Here is a 16,736-nt window from a genome sequence, read left to right as displayed (position 1 = left end):
CACATTTATTTTATAGCTGAGGAAACTGACCCAGAAAAGTCAAGTTACATGTATAGTGTCAGTTAGTGGAAGAGTCAGTTTGCCACAAACTATGCTACCCTAAAGGGTCTTGGTCTTCTTCCTAACATTTCATAAAATAACTGTGGTCTCTCTGTGTATATTGCTCTTTGGGAAATTGTTTATTTTTCTAATAGTACCATTAAAAAACAAGTTCCAACCTACTTTATTTTTACTAATATGCTCTCACATGGGAAAATTCTAAGTATTCCTCTACTTCAAGTGACAACGCTTTTTTTTCTTTCATAGTTTATTGTCAAGTTGGCTTCCATATAACACCCAGTGTCAAGTGACAACTCTTAAGCTATGAGACTAGCAGCTAAAGTGAAGAGAAAACTCCATTTTATGACATTACTAGCGGTAAAAAAGAAGGAAGAATAGTACTTTTGCCTAAAAGGAGAAAGAAAAATAAAACCCACTATTTTAAGTGAGGTTTGTACTGGCCAGAGGTGGGAGAGGGTTGAAAGATAGACATCTAGTTAGAAGAAAAATCAGGAAAGGAAATGGGTTCCAATGTGGAGTGTGCAACTCAGCCTTCATTTCAATGTGCACAGACCTCAACAGACATCTGGAAACCTGCCAAAGAACAAGGCCTTGGAAACAAGCTGGAAGACATTGGAGAGACCTTAACCAAAACAAACACCAGCAGGGGATGTGGTTGGCAGCACTGAAAAAGCAAAGGGCTCTATGAGTCACTCTGACATTAATTTTGAATGTTATCATGCTTCCATTTTGTTGTACAGGGTATTTATACAGCATTTGGTACTAATACATACATCCACATGTGTATATTTAATATATACACACAAATATGTATGCTCTTTCCATAAATAATAAGACATTATGAACATTAGAAGTATAGAATAGAAAACTACATGCAGTATATCACTATTCTAACCATTTAATTTACCATTTTTCATATGCATGGTTTTTTAACATAGCTGTAATCATGGTGTATATATAATATGGAGTACTTTACTTAACATATTAAAGATATCTCTCTGGTGGTAGATATCTTCATAAATATTACATTCTAGAACAATGATATACTGACTGAATAGATATTTACTTCATCTTATTTTTTACTATTTAGTATTTTGCTGAATTTTTCTTTTCACAAATAATAGAAAAAGTAATAATAATATCAATAGCTATCCTTAAAAGATATGTACCATGTGGCAAGCATTTTATATGTGTTGTTTCTAAATTTTATCTTCTAAGGTACGTATTATTAGCGCCATTTTATAAGTATGGAAATGTTTACTCAGAGGTTAAGTGACTTGCTCAAGGTCATTGCTAATTAATGGCCAAATAAGCACTGAATCAGGTCTGCCTGGTTCCTAAGTAGGCTCTCTTTTCACGACATATGCTATCTTCTGCTAAAATAAATATTTATGCTTTTTCTACATTTTTGGTGTTTATCATAGATTTCCAAAATCTATGATTTACTGGCACAAAGAGTATGAACCTTTTAACAGTGTTTCCTACCTGCTCAAGATTATATTCCATGAAGGAGGTATTGATTTACGGTAACATCATCCCAAGACTTTTTCAGAAGGAAGTTAATTTGAGGTAGAAAAAAAAGAGGTCACATCAATGAGTGACAAAGGAAAATCTGTCTAATATAAGTAAACCATCTGTAATCATCTACCTTCTATAACATCAAGGTTTCTACTTTGAAGATCTGATGGTGAAAACTGTTCTGTATCTCTTGGATCTGAATAGGCACATACAAAATATGTATAGGACTTAGCATGTGGTAGATGTTTCATGACGATTCAGTTAAAGGAATTGACATGGACTTCTGGCTCCTGATTCGAGTGTGGAAAGCAGGAAAGAGTGCCACTCCCACCCTAGCAAGAAGAAAAAGCTGAATAATCTACAAAATCATAACATTTATCCAGAGAGAAGTCTCAAGGAAACCAACTAGCCTGAAGTCTGACTAAAGATGATGCAAGGAGAATTGGAACGTGAGCATTGGCTCACCTGTGGCTGCAGGGGAAAGGCAATGTCACCACAGAAGGTGGTATAAAGAATTCAGCTAAATTTTTAATGAACTGCTAAAGTCCAAACATGGGCTAGCATGAGAGTACATACAATACCCTTGGGAGCCATAGATATAAGAGGAATTTATACACACTCACAGGCTTTTTTCCATGGATTTATGGTACTGACCTGGTAGAGAGCAGAAGCCACTGCAGTAGGAAAAACACGAAACCATGTCCAATTCCTTTCTCCTTAAGGAATAAAAGCCTTAAGCTTCAGGGGAAGGGCAGCAAACTCTGTTCCCCCCAGGGTATATAGACGAAAACCTACTGCAGCTGGGGGAAATTAAAAAAATTCTTCAATTCTGGTAAGGGGCAGGATTTAGTCCTGAGCTCACAACATTAAGAAGTATCCTACCACTAGCACAGGGAAAGAATAGGTAATAAAGTCTCACTCCCATAATCCAGATGCATAGGCTCTGCCTGAGGCTAGGATGAATTAAAAAAGCAGAGAACTCCTCCCTGTCCCACACCATCAGGCTAACAAGCACTTAATAAGAAGCAATGCCAGCATACCATTAGGGAAGGCACAGGAGTACGAAGAGAGAGTGTCTTTGAGGCACAGATGCACAAGGAAGGTCTAAAGCTGAGGGTAGAGCAGGAATTCTGAGAACTCCACCACCATGCAAAGCACAAAGTAACGTTGGAACTTGAAGCTGGTGGTGAGCTGAGGGTAACCACAGCAACAATATAACCCAAATATAGCTCATCTTAATAGATTGACTCAACCTCCCATATTAATGACATAGCAGAACAAGTGTGCCCATTTCAAGGCATAAATACTACTTATTCCAATCTCTACTATTCTACATATGATGTCTGGCATTCAAACATTTTGAGAAACAAACAAGAAAAAAAAAGCTCACTCTCAAGAGACAAAATAATCAATATAACCAGCCTTAGAAATGACTTGGATATTCAAAGTATGACAGAAAATTTAACATAACTATAATTAATATGTGAAATATTTTAGTGAAACATGGAAAACATGCATGAACAAGTGGAGATTTCAAAAGATGTCAACTATAAAAAAGTCAAGTGAAAATGCTAGAAATGTTGGGGCGCCTGGGTGGCTTAGTCGGTTAAGCGTCCGACTTTCGCTTAGGTCATGATCTCGCGGTTCGTGGGTTCGAGCCCCGCGTCGGGCTCTGTGCTGACTGCCAGCTCAGAGCCTGGAGCCTGTTTCAGTCTGTGACTCCCTCTCTCTCTGACCCTCCCTTGCTCGCGCTGTCTCTGTCTCTCTCTCTCTCCTAGAAATAAATTAAAAAAAAAAAAAACATTAATAAAAAAAATAAAAAAAAATAAAAAAAAGAAAATGCTAGAAATGAAAAACAGTAAAATAGATTTTAAAATGCCTTTGATAGTCTTATCAGTCAATTCAAAAAAGTTGAGAAAGTAAGAAGTGAAACTGAAAATAGGAAAAAAATGGATCCAAAGTGAAACACAAAGAGAAAAGAGAATGAAAGCAAATAAACATGAACACATACAAACACATGCATAAGAAACAAAATAGAGCATCCAAGACGTGTATATTAATATCGAATGGCCTAGCAAATATAAAATTGGTTTTCTATAAGGAGAAGAAACAGAAGAAAGCAAAATAAAAAATATTTCAAGAGATATAGGTCAGTAATTTCCCCCAAATAATACAATATGTCAAATTACACATCCAATAAGTTCAGAGAACCCCAAGGATGATAGTCCATCAAAGACACACATGCTTACACCCAAAAAACAAAAACAAAACCTAGACATTTCATATTTAAACCACTGAAAACCAAAGTTAAAGAGAAAAGTCTTAAAATTAGCAAGAAGAAAAATACAAAGGAGCAAAGATAGAAATGACAGCAGACTTGAGAAACTATGCAAACCACAAGGTAATAGACTGATATCATTAAACTGCTGAAAGAATAATCATCAACATAACATTTTAAATCCAGTGTCAATATATTTCAAAAATGAAGAAAAAATGAAGGACTTTCACATAAATAAAAGCAGAGAATTCATTACCAGAAGCCTTGCACTATAAGAAACATTACAGAAAATTCTTCAGGCTTAAGAAGTATAGATATCTTGGATATTTCCAAAGAAATTAACATTCCAGAAATGGCTCAAGTGAATAAAAAATATTTTCTTCATTTTAATTGCTCTAAAAGGTAACTAAATAAAAAGTAATAGTATTGAGTATGGGGAACAGAGAAGTAGTATTGTGGGTTTATATCACACGTAAAAGAAAAATGTGGGGTGCCTAGGTGGCTCAGTCGGCTGAGCTTCTGACTTCAGCCTAGGTCATGATCTCACAGTTTCCAAGTTCAAGCTCCGAGTTGGGATCTGTGCTGACAGTTCAGAGTCTGGAGCCTGTTTCAGACTCTGTGTCTCCCTCTCCCTCCCTGCCTTTCCCCAACTCGCACTCTATCTCTCTCTCTCAAAAATAAAAATAAAAAGGGGCTCCTGGGTGGCTCAGTCAGTTAAGCATCTGACTTCGACTCAGATCATGATCTCGTGGTTCGTGAGTTCAAGCCCAGTGTTGGGCTCTGTGCTGACAGCTCAGAGCCTGGAACCTGCTTCGGATTCTGTGTCTCCTTCTCTCTCTGCGCTCCCCCTTCCCCTGCTTGCACTCTGTCTCTCCCTTTCTCTCAAAAATAAACATTAAAATTTTTTAAAAATAAACATTCAAAAATTTTTTAAAAAAGAAAAATGTCTAACAACTATAACCATAGTATATAAGCTGGGACACCACATAGTGAAGTATTACTTGAAGAATATTACCTGAAATTATACTGTGTATTTTAAGATGTATGTTGGAAAAATCTTGATCCTGGTGGTAGTTACATGATGAAATGTGTTGGTTCAAACTCTTAGAATTGTATACTTACAAGGGCAAATTTTACCAAATACAAAGTACATCTCAATAAACCCTAGTTTTAAAAAAAGAGATGGAATTACCATACACAACTCACCTTTTACCCTCTTGACTTTTCTTCTTTTTATGGCATCACAGTTCTGATGACTGATGATGAGAAACCATCTTTGTGTGTTAATCTAACCTTACCTTTGCCTTTTACCTTATATGACTGAGGTTTTTATTCCTAAAATCTGGTGGTGGAGAGAGCTTTATTCTTTCAGATCAAAACAAATACACACACTTAAACACATGCATACACTTACACACACACACATACATACCCTTCAAGAATTAAAATGGGTATGGAGTCATAGAGATTATAAATACACCATAAAGAGGTAAAGAAGAACTTCTATGCAAGTAGGTGGATGCATTTATGCATACGGTGGCAAAATTCACCTAGATCACACAATTGTTAACTAATCGCTCAGTCTGAGATGCAAATGAGGTAACATAAACAATATATTTGTGTTTGTATCACATCACTGTCTATACCTCATTGATTCCATTAATAGGTAAAGTCAAAATGGCTTGAAAAAACTTTTGTCACAATTATTGGCATTCTCTCTGGAAACGTTATTCACCAAGGTACTTTCTGCTTTTAGGAATCTTCCACAATGCTACTTCTACTACTCAACTTCAGTGCTGTAGATACTTTTGTGCAAATTTTAAAGATTTTCCCCACCCCAACTTGCGTGCATGAATTTTTTTAAAGCTCCTTCTAGGCAGATGCAGCTTTAAGGTACAAGACTTGGCAAGCAGGGGGCAACTCTGTCTGAACTATAATGAAACCCCTTCCACTGGACCTATACCAGGACACCTCTATACAATCCATATGCAGAGGAAGGACCTGCGGTAGGTCTACAGTAAGGATCAGTCTAGTGATAGTGATTTGGTTTTTGAGGGACAGGTCTAGGGAAACGGACTACTACATTGTACAGAACTTCATAAAAGACTGAGAAAATGCCTATTTCCCATATTAGAGAGTGAGGGAAGGGCGCCTGATCAAGGCGATAGGGCCACTAAAGTAAGCCCATCTCCAAGCCAGCCCTTAACAGTGTCCCTGCCTTTACCTAGAATGCATCAACATCATCCTCAACAACCACACAAGGAATATATTACAATTGCAAGTAAACACTTATTTGTGTCCTTACATACGTAAAACTGTGCCTCTCCCAACCCTTTCCACACACACACATACATTTAATTACTTACACATTTCTAGACCATAAGTCCTGGAAGAGGAGTATCATCTATTTTGGTCATCACGTTATCTCCAAAGACTATGACAGTGCCTGGCACATACTTTGTGCTTGATAAATAATCATTAAATAAATGCAGAGTTTTTCTTGTTAGATTATTTGGCTAACTCTATCACACACATATACACACACAGACACACAGTATGATGTAGAATGTTGAAATGTTTGTTTTTGTAACATTCAGTTTAAAAGTTGAATGTGAGTAATTAGAATGGTATGCATGTATACCATGAAACAAATGATATTTTTATTTGGGTACTTCTTATTTGAATTAATTCCTTTTCCTGTTGATGATTTTATTAATGTTTTGCTGATAATTTTTAGATCTTTGGTTGGTTGGTTCATTCACTGTAGATTTACAATCCATTCTTTTTGTAATGATTCTCATAGACATCACTGAGCTATCTTAATTTGATTCATCTCAAAGTGAAATGCTTTTGTGACTATTTGCTTTGCAATATAGAGCTTTGACTGGCAATCATTGTTACTAGAACACGAAGAACCAATATGTAATCTAACTCCACTTACCAGATAGATCCTGCCATAAGTACCAAGGCCAATGGTTTTATCCAGTGAGAATATTCCAGTTGGATCCTACAAAAATGTAGAACAAAAACTGTCAATATTCTTGGAAAAATAGGCATGTATTCAGCTGTCTAGAATTGTATTGCCAATCTGCCTTGCTCCTTTAGAATTTCCATGGGAAAAACATAAGTGTCATTTACCAAAAGAATAAACATGTCACAATTTTCCTGGACAGAGTATAGTCACAGAAAAGAAACAATGATATGAACACTAAGCAGTTGTATAATGAATTATCATAAACCTGTAAAATGCATACAATTATGTCTATTTGAAGCATATTCCTAATGCAATTCAAACAATTACTAAAATAGAAATAAATTTATCTATCTTTGGTTGACATACTCTTTTATGTATGACATACTCATTTTTTTGAGTGCCAAACAGATAGGCTGAAAGTTTAGCATGCAGCAATGATGAGTAGATATTGGATACAAATCCTGGGTAGTTTATTTACATACTAGTAATTTTCATGAAAGAATATTCACCTCTAAATATGAATAACACAAAATGTGGTATATACACAATGGCATATACTCAGCCATGAAAAAGGATGAGATCTTGCTATTTGCAACAACATGAATGAACCCAGAGGGTATCATGCTAAGTGAAATAAGTCATACAGAGAAAGAAAAATACTATATAATATTACTCATATGTGGAATTTAAGAAACAAAACAAAGAAAAAAGAGAGGCAAACAAAAAACCGGACTTAAATACAGAGACCAAACTGATGGTTGCCAGAGGGAAGGTATGTGGGGGGGTCATGGGCAAAATAGATAAAATGTATTGTGATGAGCACTCATTAATGTATAGAATTGTTGAATCACTATATTCCACATCTAAACTAATATAATACTATGTTAATTATACCTCAATAAAGTAAATAAGTAAATAAATATATCTTTAGTGCTACCCCAAAAAGAATATGTATTGTTCCTTGAACAAGGATAAGTCAATAGAATCAGATTAAAAAATATATATGAATAGCAAAACAAGAGCATGGCATTAAGAGCAGTTTTTTAAAACTAGACAGTTGAGGGGGTGTTGTTTATTTTTAAGTTAGTTTTTGCAGCAGCTGAATACCTTTTTATGGCATAAATTCCTTGATGACATTTTTTGTGTCTTAAGTCTGAATGTGGCATCATAGGAGACAAAATAAACATGTTTATGGATAGATTCCTAAGATTTCCATATTCATTCTTAAACATTGCTTCCTTAACTTTCCTGTGGATATCCCTTTCTTCTTCACTACAAAGCACGGTTTCTTAAATTTTATAACTACTTAAACTTTTTTATCCTAGCAGCTTAATTTGCTATAATAGCAAAACCTAAATGAGATATGAGTAGACACCAGTTTATACACAAAGTGGTAGGATCATTGGCAAATCTTTAGAGATTCACATGCCTTATATAGAAAACACATTTCATAAATACAAACTTTGCTTAACCCTGTTTGAAAACATTTTTATCACTGTGACAAATGTGAGCTAAACAGAAGAACTATTGAGGATATGCAATGTATTATGACTGCAACAATGGACTTCTTAAAACTGTCATATTTGTGTAATCTAACAAAACTGTCATAGGAAATTGACACAGTTCTGGGATTACTTCAGTCAATAAGTATTCAACTGGACAGAGTCATGAGACTGGAGTTTTAGCCCCAGCTTTGCCATTAATTAACTATATGACTCTGAGTAAGACATTTTCTCTTTCTGGGACTCAAGTTTTCCATATATAAAATGAAAGTTTTATATTAGGTGATTTCCTAGCTTTAAAATTGTATAGGAAATAATCAGATTCTAATGTTCTAAAATCCTGATTGGATTTGATATGACCATTGTTAGAGAAAACAGCAGCCTACGTTCTTAAAGTCATCATCAAAATCGATGTCACAAAATGCACTTTATTATTATAACCAAATAGTACAGGTAATACACTCCAAATGAAAATATAAGTTATTTAAAATGATAATTTTGAGAATTTCAGAGAAGTAAAAATAGATTGTTATAGTGGCCTTGATATTAAGCATATCATTTTTATTACAACTCATTGAAAGTTTTATGGGAAAATAAGTTAGCCAACAAAGGAGTTGTGAAGGTTTGGCTTAAAGACTTTATCACTTTAGCATATTTCTTTGAAGGATATCACTGAGGGATTTATATTAAACATTATTAATTCTGGAGGAACAACCTCTGGCCATCTGTCAAAAGAATCAAATATGTTAGCTGATTCCTTTTGGTAATCCATTCTTTGTTATAGTTAAAGCTACACTTTAGCTGAAAAAAATACCACATATTAGAGAATTACTGCTGAAAAAATACCACATATTAAAGAATTACTATATTATCTGAACAACTTTACTTCTCAATCTTTGAGCACAAAAGTCCTAAATATCTTTAAGCTTTTTTCTAGCCTTCAAAAACATAATGCATTATTCATATTTGAATTCAAGTATCTAATTACTCAACAAAAAAGCAAAGAAATGAATGGGGATAATAAAATACCTGTGGAATTCTTGGAGGCCCTATTTTATCTATATTCATGTTGTTTGGAAATGTTTTCTGCTCACAAATGACCAAAACATCTTAATTCTCCTCATGCTCATATTTAAAAAAAAAAATTTTAATGGTTATTTATTTTAGAGAGGCAGAGAGAGAGAAACAGATCACAAGCAGGGGAAAGGGAGAGAGAGAGGGAGACACACAATCTGAAGCAGGCTCCAGGCTCTGAGCTGTCAACACCGAGCCTGATGTGGGGCTCCAATTTAAGAAATGTGAACTATGAACCGTGAGATCATGACCTGAGTGGATCTCTAAAGCTTAACCAGCTGAGCCACCCAGGTGCTCCCTCATGTTCACATTTTTAAAAAGAATGCTATAAAAAATATTCTGTTCTTAAAGGCAGCTCAAATTAACATTCATCTATACTAATAGTACTTTTTTTTTCCCTTTATGTCAGGAAATATTTTTATTCCCCATCTCCATTCTAGTATTTTTCAAGACTAAATAATTGTCAAATGGGAAAAAAAAGAGGTGAGACTGTGCCCATAATGGGTAATTACTAGGGTACCATTACTCAATTTCTTATATTAGAGTTTACACTGAATGATACAGAAAGTCTATTCCAGGCTCCCAAGGTAGGAAAAATTGAGAAAAGAACATTTTTTGGTATCTATGACATTAAAAAGTCCCTATCAGAGGAGTCTCCATAATTACTTGGTCCTCTCCTCTGCCCTGCTTCTCTGAGGTAAGAGAACCAGCAGAGGAAAAGTCTCTGTATCTATGATTGCTATAATAATTTGGAAATTATTTGGTGGTTTCATATACTTTGGTGTTCTATTTGGTTAAAAATGGTCAGTAAACAAGAAACTCTAAAATTTGTAAAAGTTTTTCTCAAAAGAAATTATGAAAATTCTAGTCTTAAAATATTTTGAACCATAATGGGTAAATCCTTTACACTTTGTTATATTTTCTATGTATCTAAAATATCTCCTGCAATTTAAAAGTCTTAGTCTAGTTGCTCTCTGAAACCCAAACTTTTCAGGAGTTATTTCTGTCTTCTGAATTCAAGGAGAGGGGGAAAGAATCAGCACCTTGATGGATAATTTTATTAAGGATAGGGGTTGGGGGGTAACAGGAAGAAAAAGAACCACTAGAAGGCAGTATTTAACGGTCATGGAGGAGACTCAAAAGCAGAGGGTGATCAACAGGACCACATATAGCAGAAATGAAGAACAAAAGGGAACTAATAAATGGTTAATGGGTAGCGAAGAGTTTTAGATTTAGGGCAGTAAAAAAAGAGAACTAGGGAACAAGCCATTAGACAGCTAAAGAAAGGGAAAAATTACATAGCACCTAGGACTAGCAGAAACTTGTCTTCTTTTGTTTTAAATATTAGAAGTAGAGATTTTATGAAAAGTTTATGAAGAGAAAACCTGAAAATGACATATATAGCACAGTAAGTGCCAGACTGAGTTACAGAGATAGAGGAATGGGCTTCACAATTCAAGTGGAAAGTCTAGAAAGAAAAATCTTTTCCTCAAGACAAATGTTTCTCAAACTATGGACTGTATAGACTTCGGGAATCTTTTTTAAAATACATATGCCTTATCCATACCATGGAATTATGAAATCAGAATTTCTGGGGATGCGTCCCACGATCAACCCAAATGATTCTTGTGCATTATTCTTGTGCACTAATACAAACTGCTCTAGAAAGTGGCAGAGGTTGGGGGGTGGGGGGCTGAGAAAATAGATTGAAATACAATGCGAAACTAAGGTGATGCTCTGAAATACATAATGGAAGACATGCTGAATGTTTCAATATTTGTGGTCTAGAAAGTAAAACTTCTTCAAAACAGGGGCCTAAGGTTCTTGGTAAAGTTGGAAGGTTCCCATGACTGAGTGTGGAAGACAGGCTTGGTCTGGGTGGTAGAAGACTGGGAGAGCTGACAGTTATATTTAAATATAAACCTAATGTAATTCAAATATAGTCTTTGGATCATGTGCTATTTCAGATCACCTCTGCCACTACTGTCCTCCAGGCCTGTCTAATCCTGACCCCAATATAGATTAGGACTACACATGGCAGTATCAAATACCAAGGCCACAGCCATGAGGAATGTCATTACCATACTGGGCACAGAAGGCAAAGGGGACTATCATAGTGAAAGACATTCCAGATTTGGAGATGAAGAAATAGTTTCCAGTCCCAAGGATTGAGTGACATAGGCATACAAGGAGAAAAAAATTAATATGTATGTATGTATTAATATGTATGTATGTATGTATATATATGAGACAGAGAGACCCAGGTATTGCTGACAGGCAAGGTGAAAATAATACATACGTATTATGTATGCGTGCACACGCACACACACAAAGACATAAGGATTTGCAATTCTGTTTTCAGCACGGAAGCACAAACCACAAGACTCTGTACTTTCTTTTTTGTTTTGTCACCTATAGGAAATATTCATTCAATGGTAAATCAGAAAAAAAAATTATAGCAACCTATTAAATATAGTTGACCTGTCATTCGCTGATTCCTATGTTGGGTCTCTTATTTTATATCTCTAACCTTAGTGCATTATGCAAAAAATGTTATATAATTCCATCCCCTCCTCTCCTGCTTCCCTAGCGTTCACTCTTGCTTACTATTTTAGGTTTAAAAATAAAATCTAATAACAAAAATACCAAATAACCTTCTACCACCTTTTTAAAATCCAAATTTGCACAGCAAGCCTGACCAATCTCTAGGGTCCTTGTCTTGTGGTCATTTAGCTGTTCAGCTCTACAAAGGACATAATATATCAGTTTTAAACTAGACCCATATTTAATTATTTTAAAATGTGCAAGATTACTTTTTGCTCAATGTGATACACCAAGATCTGAATCTTTCCGTATTATCTGGATATTGTCAAATTGGTATATTTGGTGTTGATTGATGCCAACCTTCTGACCTTAATATATTAGGAGGATCATTACATTGAGGCTAATTATCACAAGACATTCCACGATATGCATGTTTCTTTACTTTATCATCTACTTTTCATAAAAGTGCAAACTTACGAACAGCTAATTTAGATGTCTTTTGACTTCTTTATTTACTTTTACTTCTACTTCTTCAGAGACTCAGGAAATAAACCAAATGCAAAGAAATATCAAATCATTTAAATATACCTAAATGACCAAAGCAATAGTGAATTTTTTGCATCTTTAGAATGTGATGGTAAGGAAATTCTGAATGGAGTGCTACTCTTCTGTTAGATTTCTTAGGGTTTAGACCTGGATGTTTGGGAGATGGGAGAATTAGGCATAATTTGCTTAAATATACATAATTTGCACTGGTGAAGACCTCCACAATGAGATAAAATGGATCCTGTATAATAGAAATTTAAAAATTTTTAGAAGCTGAGGACTTCATGAGACTTTCATGAAGTCTGTAAAACGAGATTAAGCATCAATGCCCTGAGGTTTTGTTTTCCTCTATTCCTACATTAAAACCAACCTCATCTTTCTCCCCAAACCCAGAAAACTAATATTGCACTGAACTGCAATGTAAAGATTACAGCCTTTCCCCTTATCTCCTCAGCTCTCACCAAGTTCTAATCCCAGGGCCATGACCGGGTCAGTTAGTCTGGGCCATTTCCCCCCCTTTTTTGTGGCAATAAAACCTTTTTTTCCCCTTGGGTTTGGAATTCCCTACTATATCATTTCTATGAGGTCTTACCCATTCCACTCTTTAGTCAATTTTAGAAAAAAGGGGTTTATTTCAGTTTGCTTATTTGTGGTTTCACATATTTGCGCGAGTTTGCCTTTTTTTTTTCTCTTTCCCCCACCATACATAGAGAATGTTGGAAGGCGGTAATATTTTATTCGTTGGTTTTACACTTTTACTTCAGAGTAAATCTGGTCGAAATATGAAAATTCTGTTCAGAAAGGAAACCACCAGTTGAGGCCTTCACATGCCAGAAATTTCATGCATGCAGGGTGAAAAAAGATTTAACTTTTAAAAATTTTGTGAATTTATTTTATAAAGCTGTATCAATAACCACAATGCTAATATTTGCAATTTAACATGTCAATATTGAGGTTCCTTTCTTTAACGCTGAGGACAATTTGCTAAAATGTTACCCGTGTGCATCACCCCTTCCTCTACACCATTCTAGTGTAAAATTATATAGGTGAGGCTTGGGGAATGCCCCATTTTTGATGGGGACAGGTGTCTGCCCTCATCAAGACGACAATCTTTAAATGCCAAATATGTGTAAAATTTAAGCACTGTGACTCTGAATAGTCCTATAACCTCAAGGTTAATATTTAGCTTTTCCCAAAGCACGCAGGCCTCTGCCCTGAACTACAGTTGCCTGGCGATCATTCCAGCACAGTGCATGCTTATTCCCTTTCAGAGTCCAGGGGCCCTTTGCATTCAAGAGAGGGTGCGAGTGAAATGCCAATCTAAAAAGGGAACTTAAAAAACGGAGTTGGGTGGGATCCAATATCTGCCAGAGACCAGATGCCAATGAAATTAACGGCACTGCTAAAATAATAAGTCTGCTAATAACGACAGCGATAATAGCTCACCAATCGATTACAACTCTGGAGGAAAGCCGGGCATCGGAAAAAAGAGAATCCGCAAACGAAAACCCTGTGAAAAAGCTCTATCTGGTTAGCTAGTGAGCGCAATATTTTCTTTTTCGAACTGGGGTGTGCAAAATTCACTTCTTCCACAAGCGGCGTCGAGTGCTTTCGCTCCTGCAATACTAAATCCGGAACAGTGCCCTGGCAGAATAAGGTTTTAGAAAGCGCCATTATAAAGTGAGAGAAATGAGACTCCAAAGCCTTGATTTTCTAGCCCCCTGTCACCTAGAAGTCGAGGTCACTCCGCTAGGCTAGTGGGCATCTCTTTTGGCAAAAGAAGCAAAAGACAGGGCGGCGGGTGACATGGAAAGAGTGCTCTCAGGAAGCCACACGTCGTCGTTCTCTTTGGCCTTTCCTCAAGCCCCGCAAGAACAGGTACCCGAGCACCGCTAGACAAAACGGGCCACATTTAGAAAATGCCCTGTAGTTCAGGACCCGCACCATCCCACTGCCACCTCGTTTCTCTTGCCTTTTAGTGAGTTTGGCGCGGCCCAGGAGCCTGGGGGGGCGCCTTTTCCACAACCCGACTCCCGGGGTCTCTTCCCACACCCGTGGTCCCGTCTAAGTTCTGTCCTAGCCCGGCTTGCCCATGTCCATCTCCTACCCTAGTGCTCAGAGGCCGAAGAAGAGAGCACTACGGAGGCGATGGGCGTCCTCTACTCACCGGCAAGTGGCCCAGATCCGTGACTTCCTTGTCCCTCCAACCCCCAGGTCCCGCCATGGCTTCGAGCCGAAGGAAAGCGGGAGACTGAGTTAGGAACGTTTCAGGGAGGCTTAGGTGGAATCGGACAAGAAGTTGAAAAGGGGGAAAAGAAGGGAGAGGGCGGGGGCGGGGGCGAGGAATCGGGTACCGGGGGTTTGTGGCTTGGGAGACAGAGGAGGGCAAAGTGGAGGGAAAAAGAGTTAGGAGTGGAGGGAAGTTGGAGTTTGAGAGGCGGGAAAGCAAGTTTGGCCAAGGCGAGAGCAGAGCCTGAGCGTCCGTCCTGGAGACCAAGAAGTTTAGAGGGGTGCTCCACCAGCGAGAGTGGCAGTGTCTTCCCAGGCACGGTGCGCCTCTTTCAGGGTGGGAAGGGGGGCGGTACAAGGAGGGGGAGCCCCCCGGGAGCAGCTCGAAGAGGATTGGTGCAGCGTCACGTCGCCAGGTGGGCAGCCGCGCGGCGGGAGGCGGGCTAGGGGGGCCACTGGCTGAGGGAGGTGCTGAAGGACTATAACGGTTTGCGAGCCGCCCCTCGCGGCCTCCCCCGCCTGCACGCCCCCTCCCACATCCACCGCTGCGCCAGCAGCCCCCGCCCCCGCTGGCGAGTGTTCCACAGGAAACTTTTTCGAGGCAGCTGCCAGCCCCGGAAAACCGGTCCCGCTCCGCGCCGCTCCCAGTCTGGGCCTCACAGTTCTGCCACAGTCCAAACAGCCTGCGCCCTCCTCTCCATGAAACACTTGTGACTTTTCTAGTTGTCTATTTGCTCTTTCGGCTTCTCTGATTTTTTGCTTCATTTACGCAAAGATCCATCAAGTTTGATAAAGGAATGACTGGGCACTGGCTTAGGGATCAGACCTAGGCGAGCCCCTGTGCGGGCGGGAAGAAAGCACCAAGTGCACAGCAGGGCTACCACAGCTCGGCCTTCGAAGCCACTGGATGAGGGCAGTGTGGCGTGGACAGGGCCGCTGCGAAGTCCCCTTCAGGCGGGCCGCGTCTTTCCTGGCCCAGAGCTAGTTGGTACCAGGCCCAGGCTGCTCAGTGGGAACAGCACCTGTTCACAGGTGCTGGGAGTTGAGAGAGACTGATTGAATATCTGAAGCCCCAGCTCTCCTGGTTTCTAAGTTGGCAGTTTGCTGCGTTCCAAGAGCACAGAGAAAGTTCTTGCTAATTTCCCAGTCTCCAGCTCTCTCGGGCCGGGTTTCATTCATTCGCTCATTCGTTGCAAACGTTTCAGTGCGCCCAGGCTCTTCGCCTCCGTTTCCTCCACTAAGCACCGGGTATCTGACACATGTTTTAAAAGAATCTGACAAACGGGATTTAGTCTTAAGAAGTAAGGCGCCTCTTGAAGAGTTTATGGGAAAGGGATTCGGTGCGTAAAACTAACCGCATTATAAGCTGCAAAGAGCACTTTAGAAAATGTCCCGAAGCTGCTTTCTTTCCCTGGAGCTTACTTTCAGACTGCGTTCGCGCACCGGCACTCTGGAGTTGGAGCGCAATGTCGGCGGCGGTTTGTTTCCTGTTTCTTTTTTAATTAAGAAATTTCTGCTGTCTGTGGGAAGATTTACACGAATAATTCTTCCTACCTTCCTGAAGCTCACCATTTCTGACACAGGCTTCTAATTTTTTAAATTATTCTCTATATATTGGTGGATTTTGTTTCTTTCGTGTCTGTTTCAAGGTCTGAGTTTGACCTCTTTACATTCCTTAACCTCAGAGCCTCAGTGAGCTCTGTAATGGCCACAGCCTGTCTGAGAAACCCGGTCTCCCTAAATAAATTCTCTGTTAACGGGTGCGGAGAAAACCAACAACCAACCCCATCAAAAAGAAACTCGGGTGTTCTGGATCGAATTTTCATGTTAATTCAAATATGATGTAAACCATACAGAATTGCATTTTCCAAGAATCCAAATCTTGACAACTCCACCGCACAAAATCTTGCCTTTTAAAACACAGTACAAGAATTCCTAGGTGATTAGGTAAACTCTTATGGATGTTACTAAATATGAGCCTGAAAACAGCAATTCATGGCTAGAGATGGGC

At 38.4% G+C, this 16,736-nt stretch overlaps 1 protein-coding gene across 1 annotated transcript in view; it reads right to left on the bottom strand.

The window, feature by feature from the left end:
* Positions 1–14,720, bottom strand: part of NRK (Nik related kinase) — a 138,228-nt gene extending 123,508 nt beyond the window's left edge. The window contains exons 1-2 of the mRNA XM_039256556.1: positions 14,664–14,720; positions 6,798–6,863 (exon numbers count right to left, since the gene is read on the bottom strand). Of these exons, the coding sequence (XP_039112487.1) occupies positions 6,798–6,863; positions 14,664–14,720 (123 nt within the window). The remainder of the gene's footprint in view (positions 1–6,797; positions 6,864–14,663) is intronic.
* Positions 14,721–16,736: the final 2,016 nt, after the last annotated feature.

The sequence above is a fragment of the Hyaena hyaena genome, unplaced genomic scaffold, assembly GCF_003009895.1.
Source record: "Hyaena hyaena isolate Hyena2069 unplaced genomic scaffold, ASM300989v1 scaffold_576, whole genome shotgun sequence".
NCBI classification, from domain to species: Eukaryota; Metazoa; Chordata; class Mammalia; order Carnivora; family Hyaenidae; genus Hyaena; species Hyaena hyaena.
The sequence above is the reverse complement of the archived record's forward strand: the minus strand, read 5'-3'. Positions and strand labels throughout refer to the sequence as shown.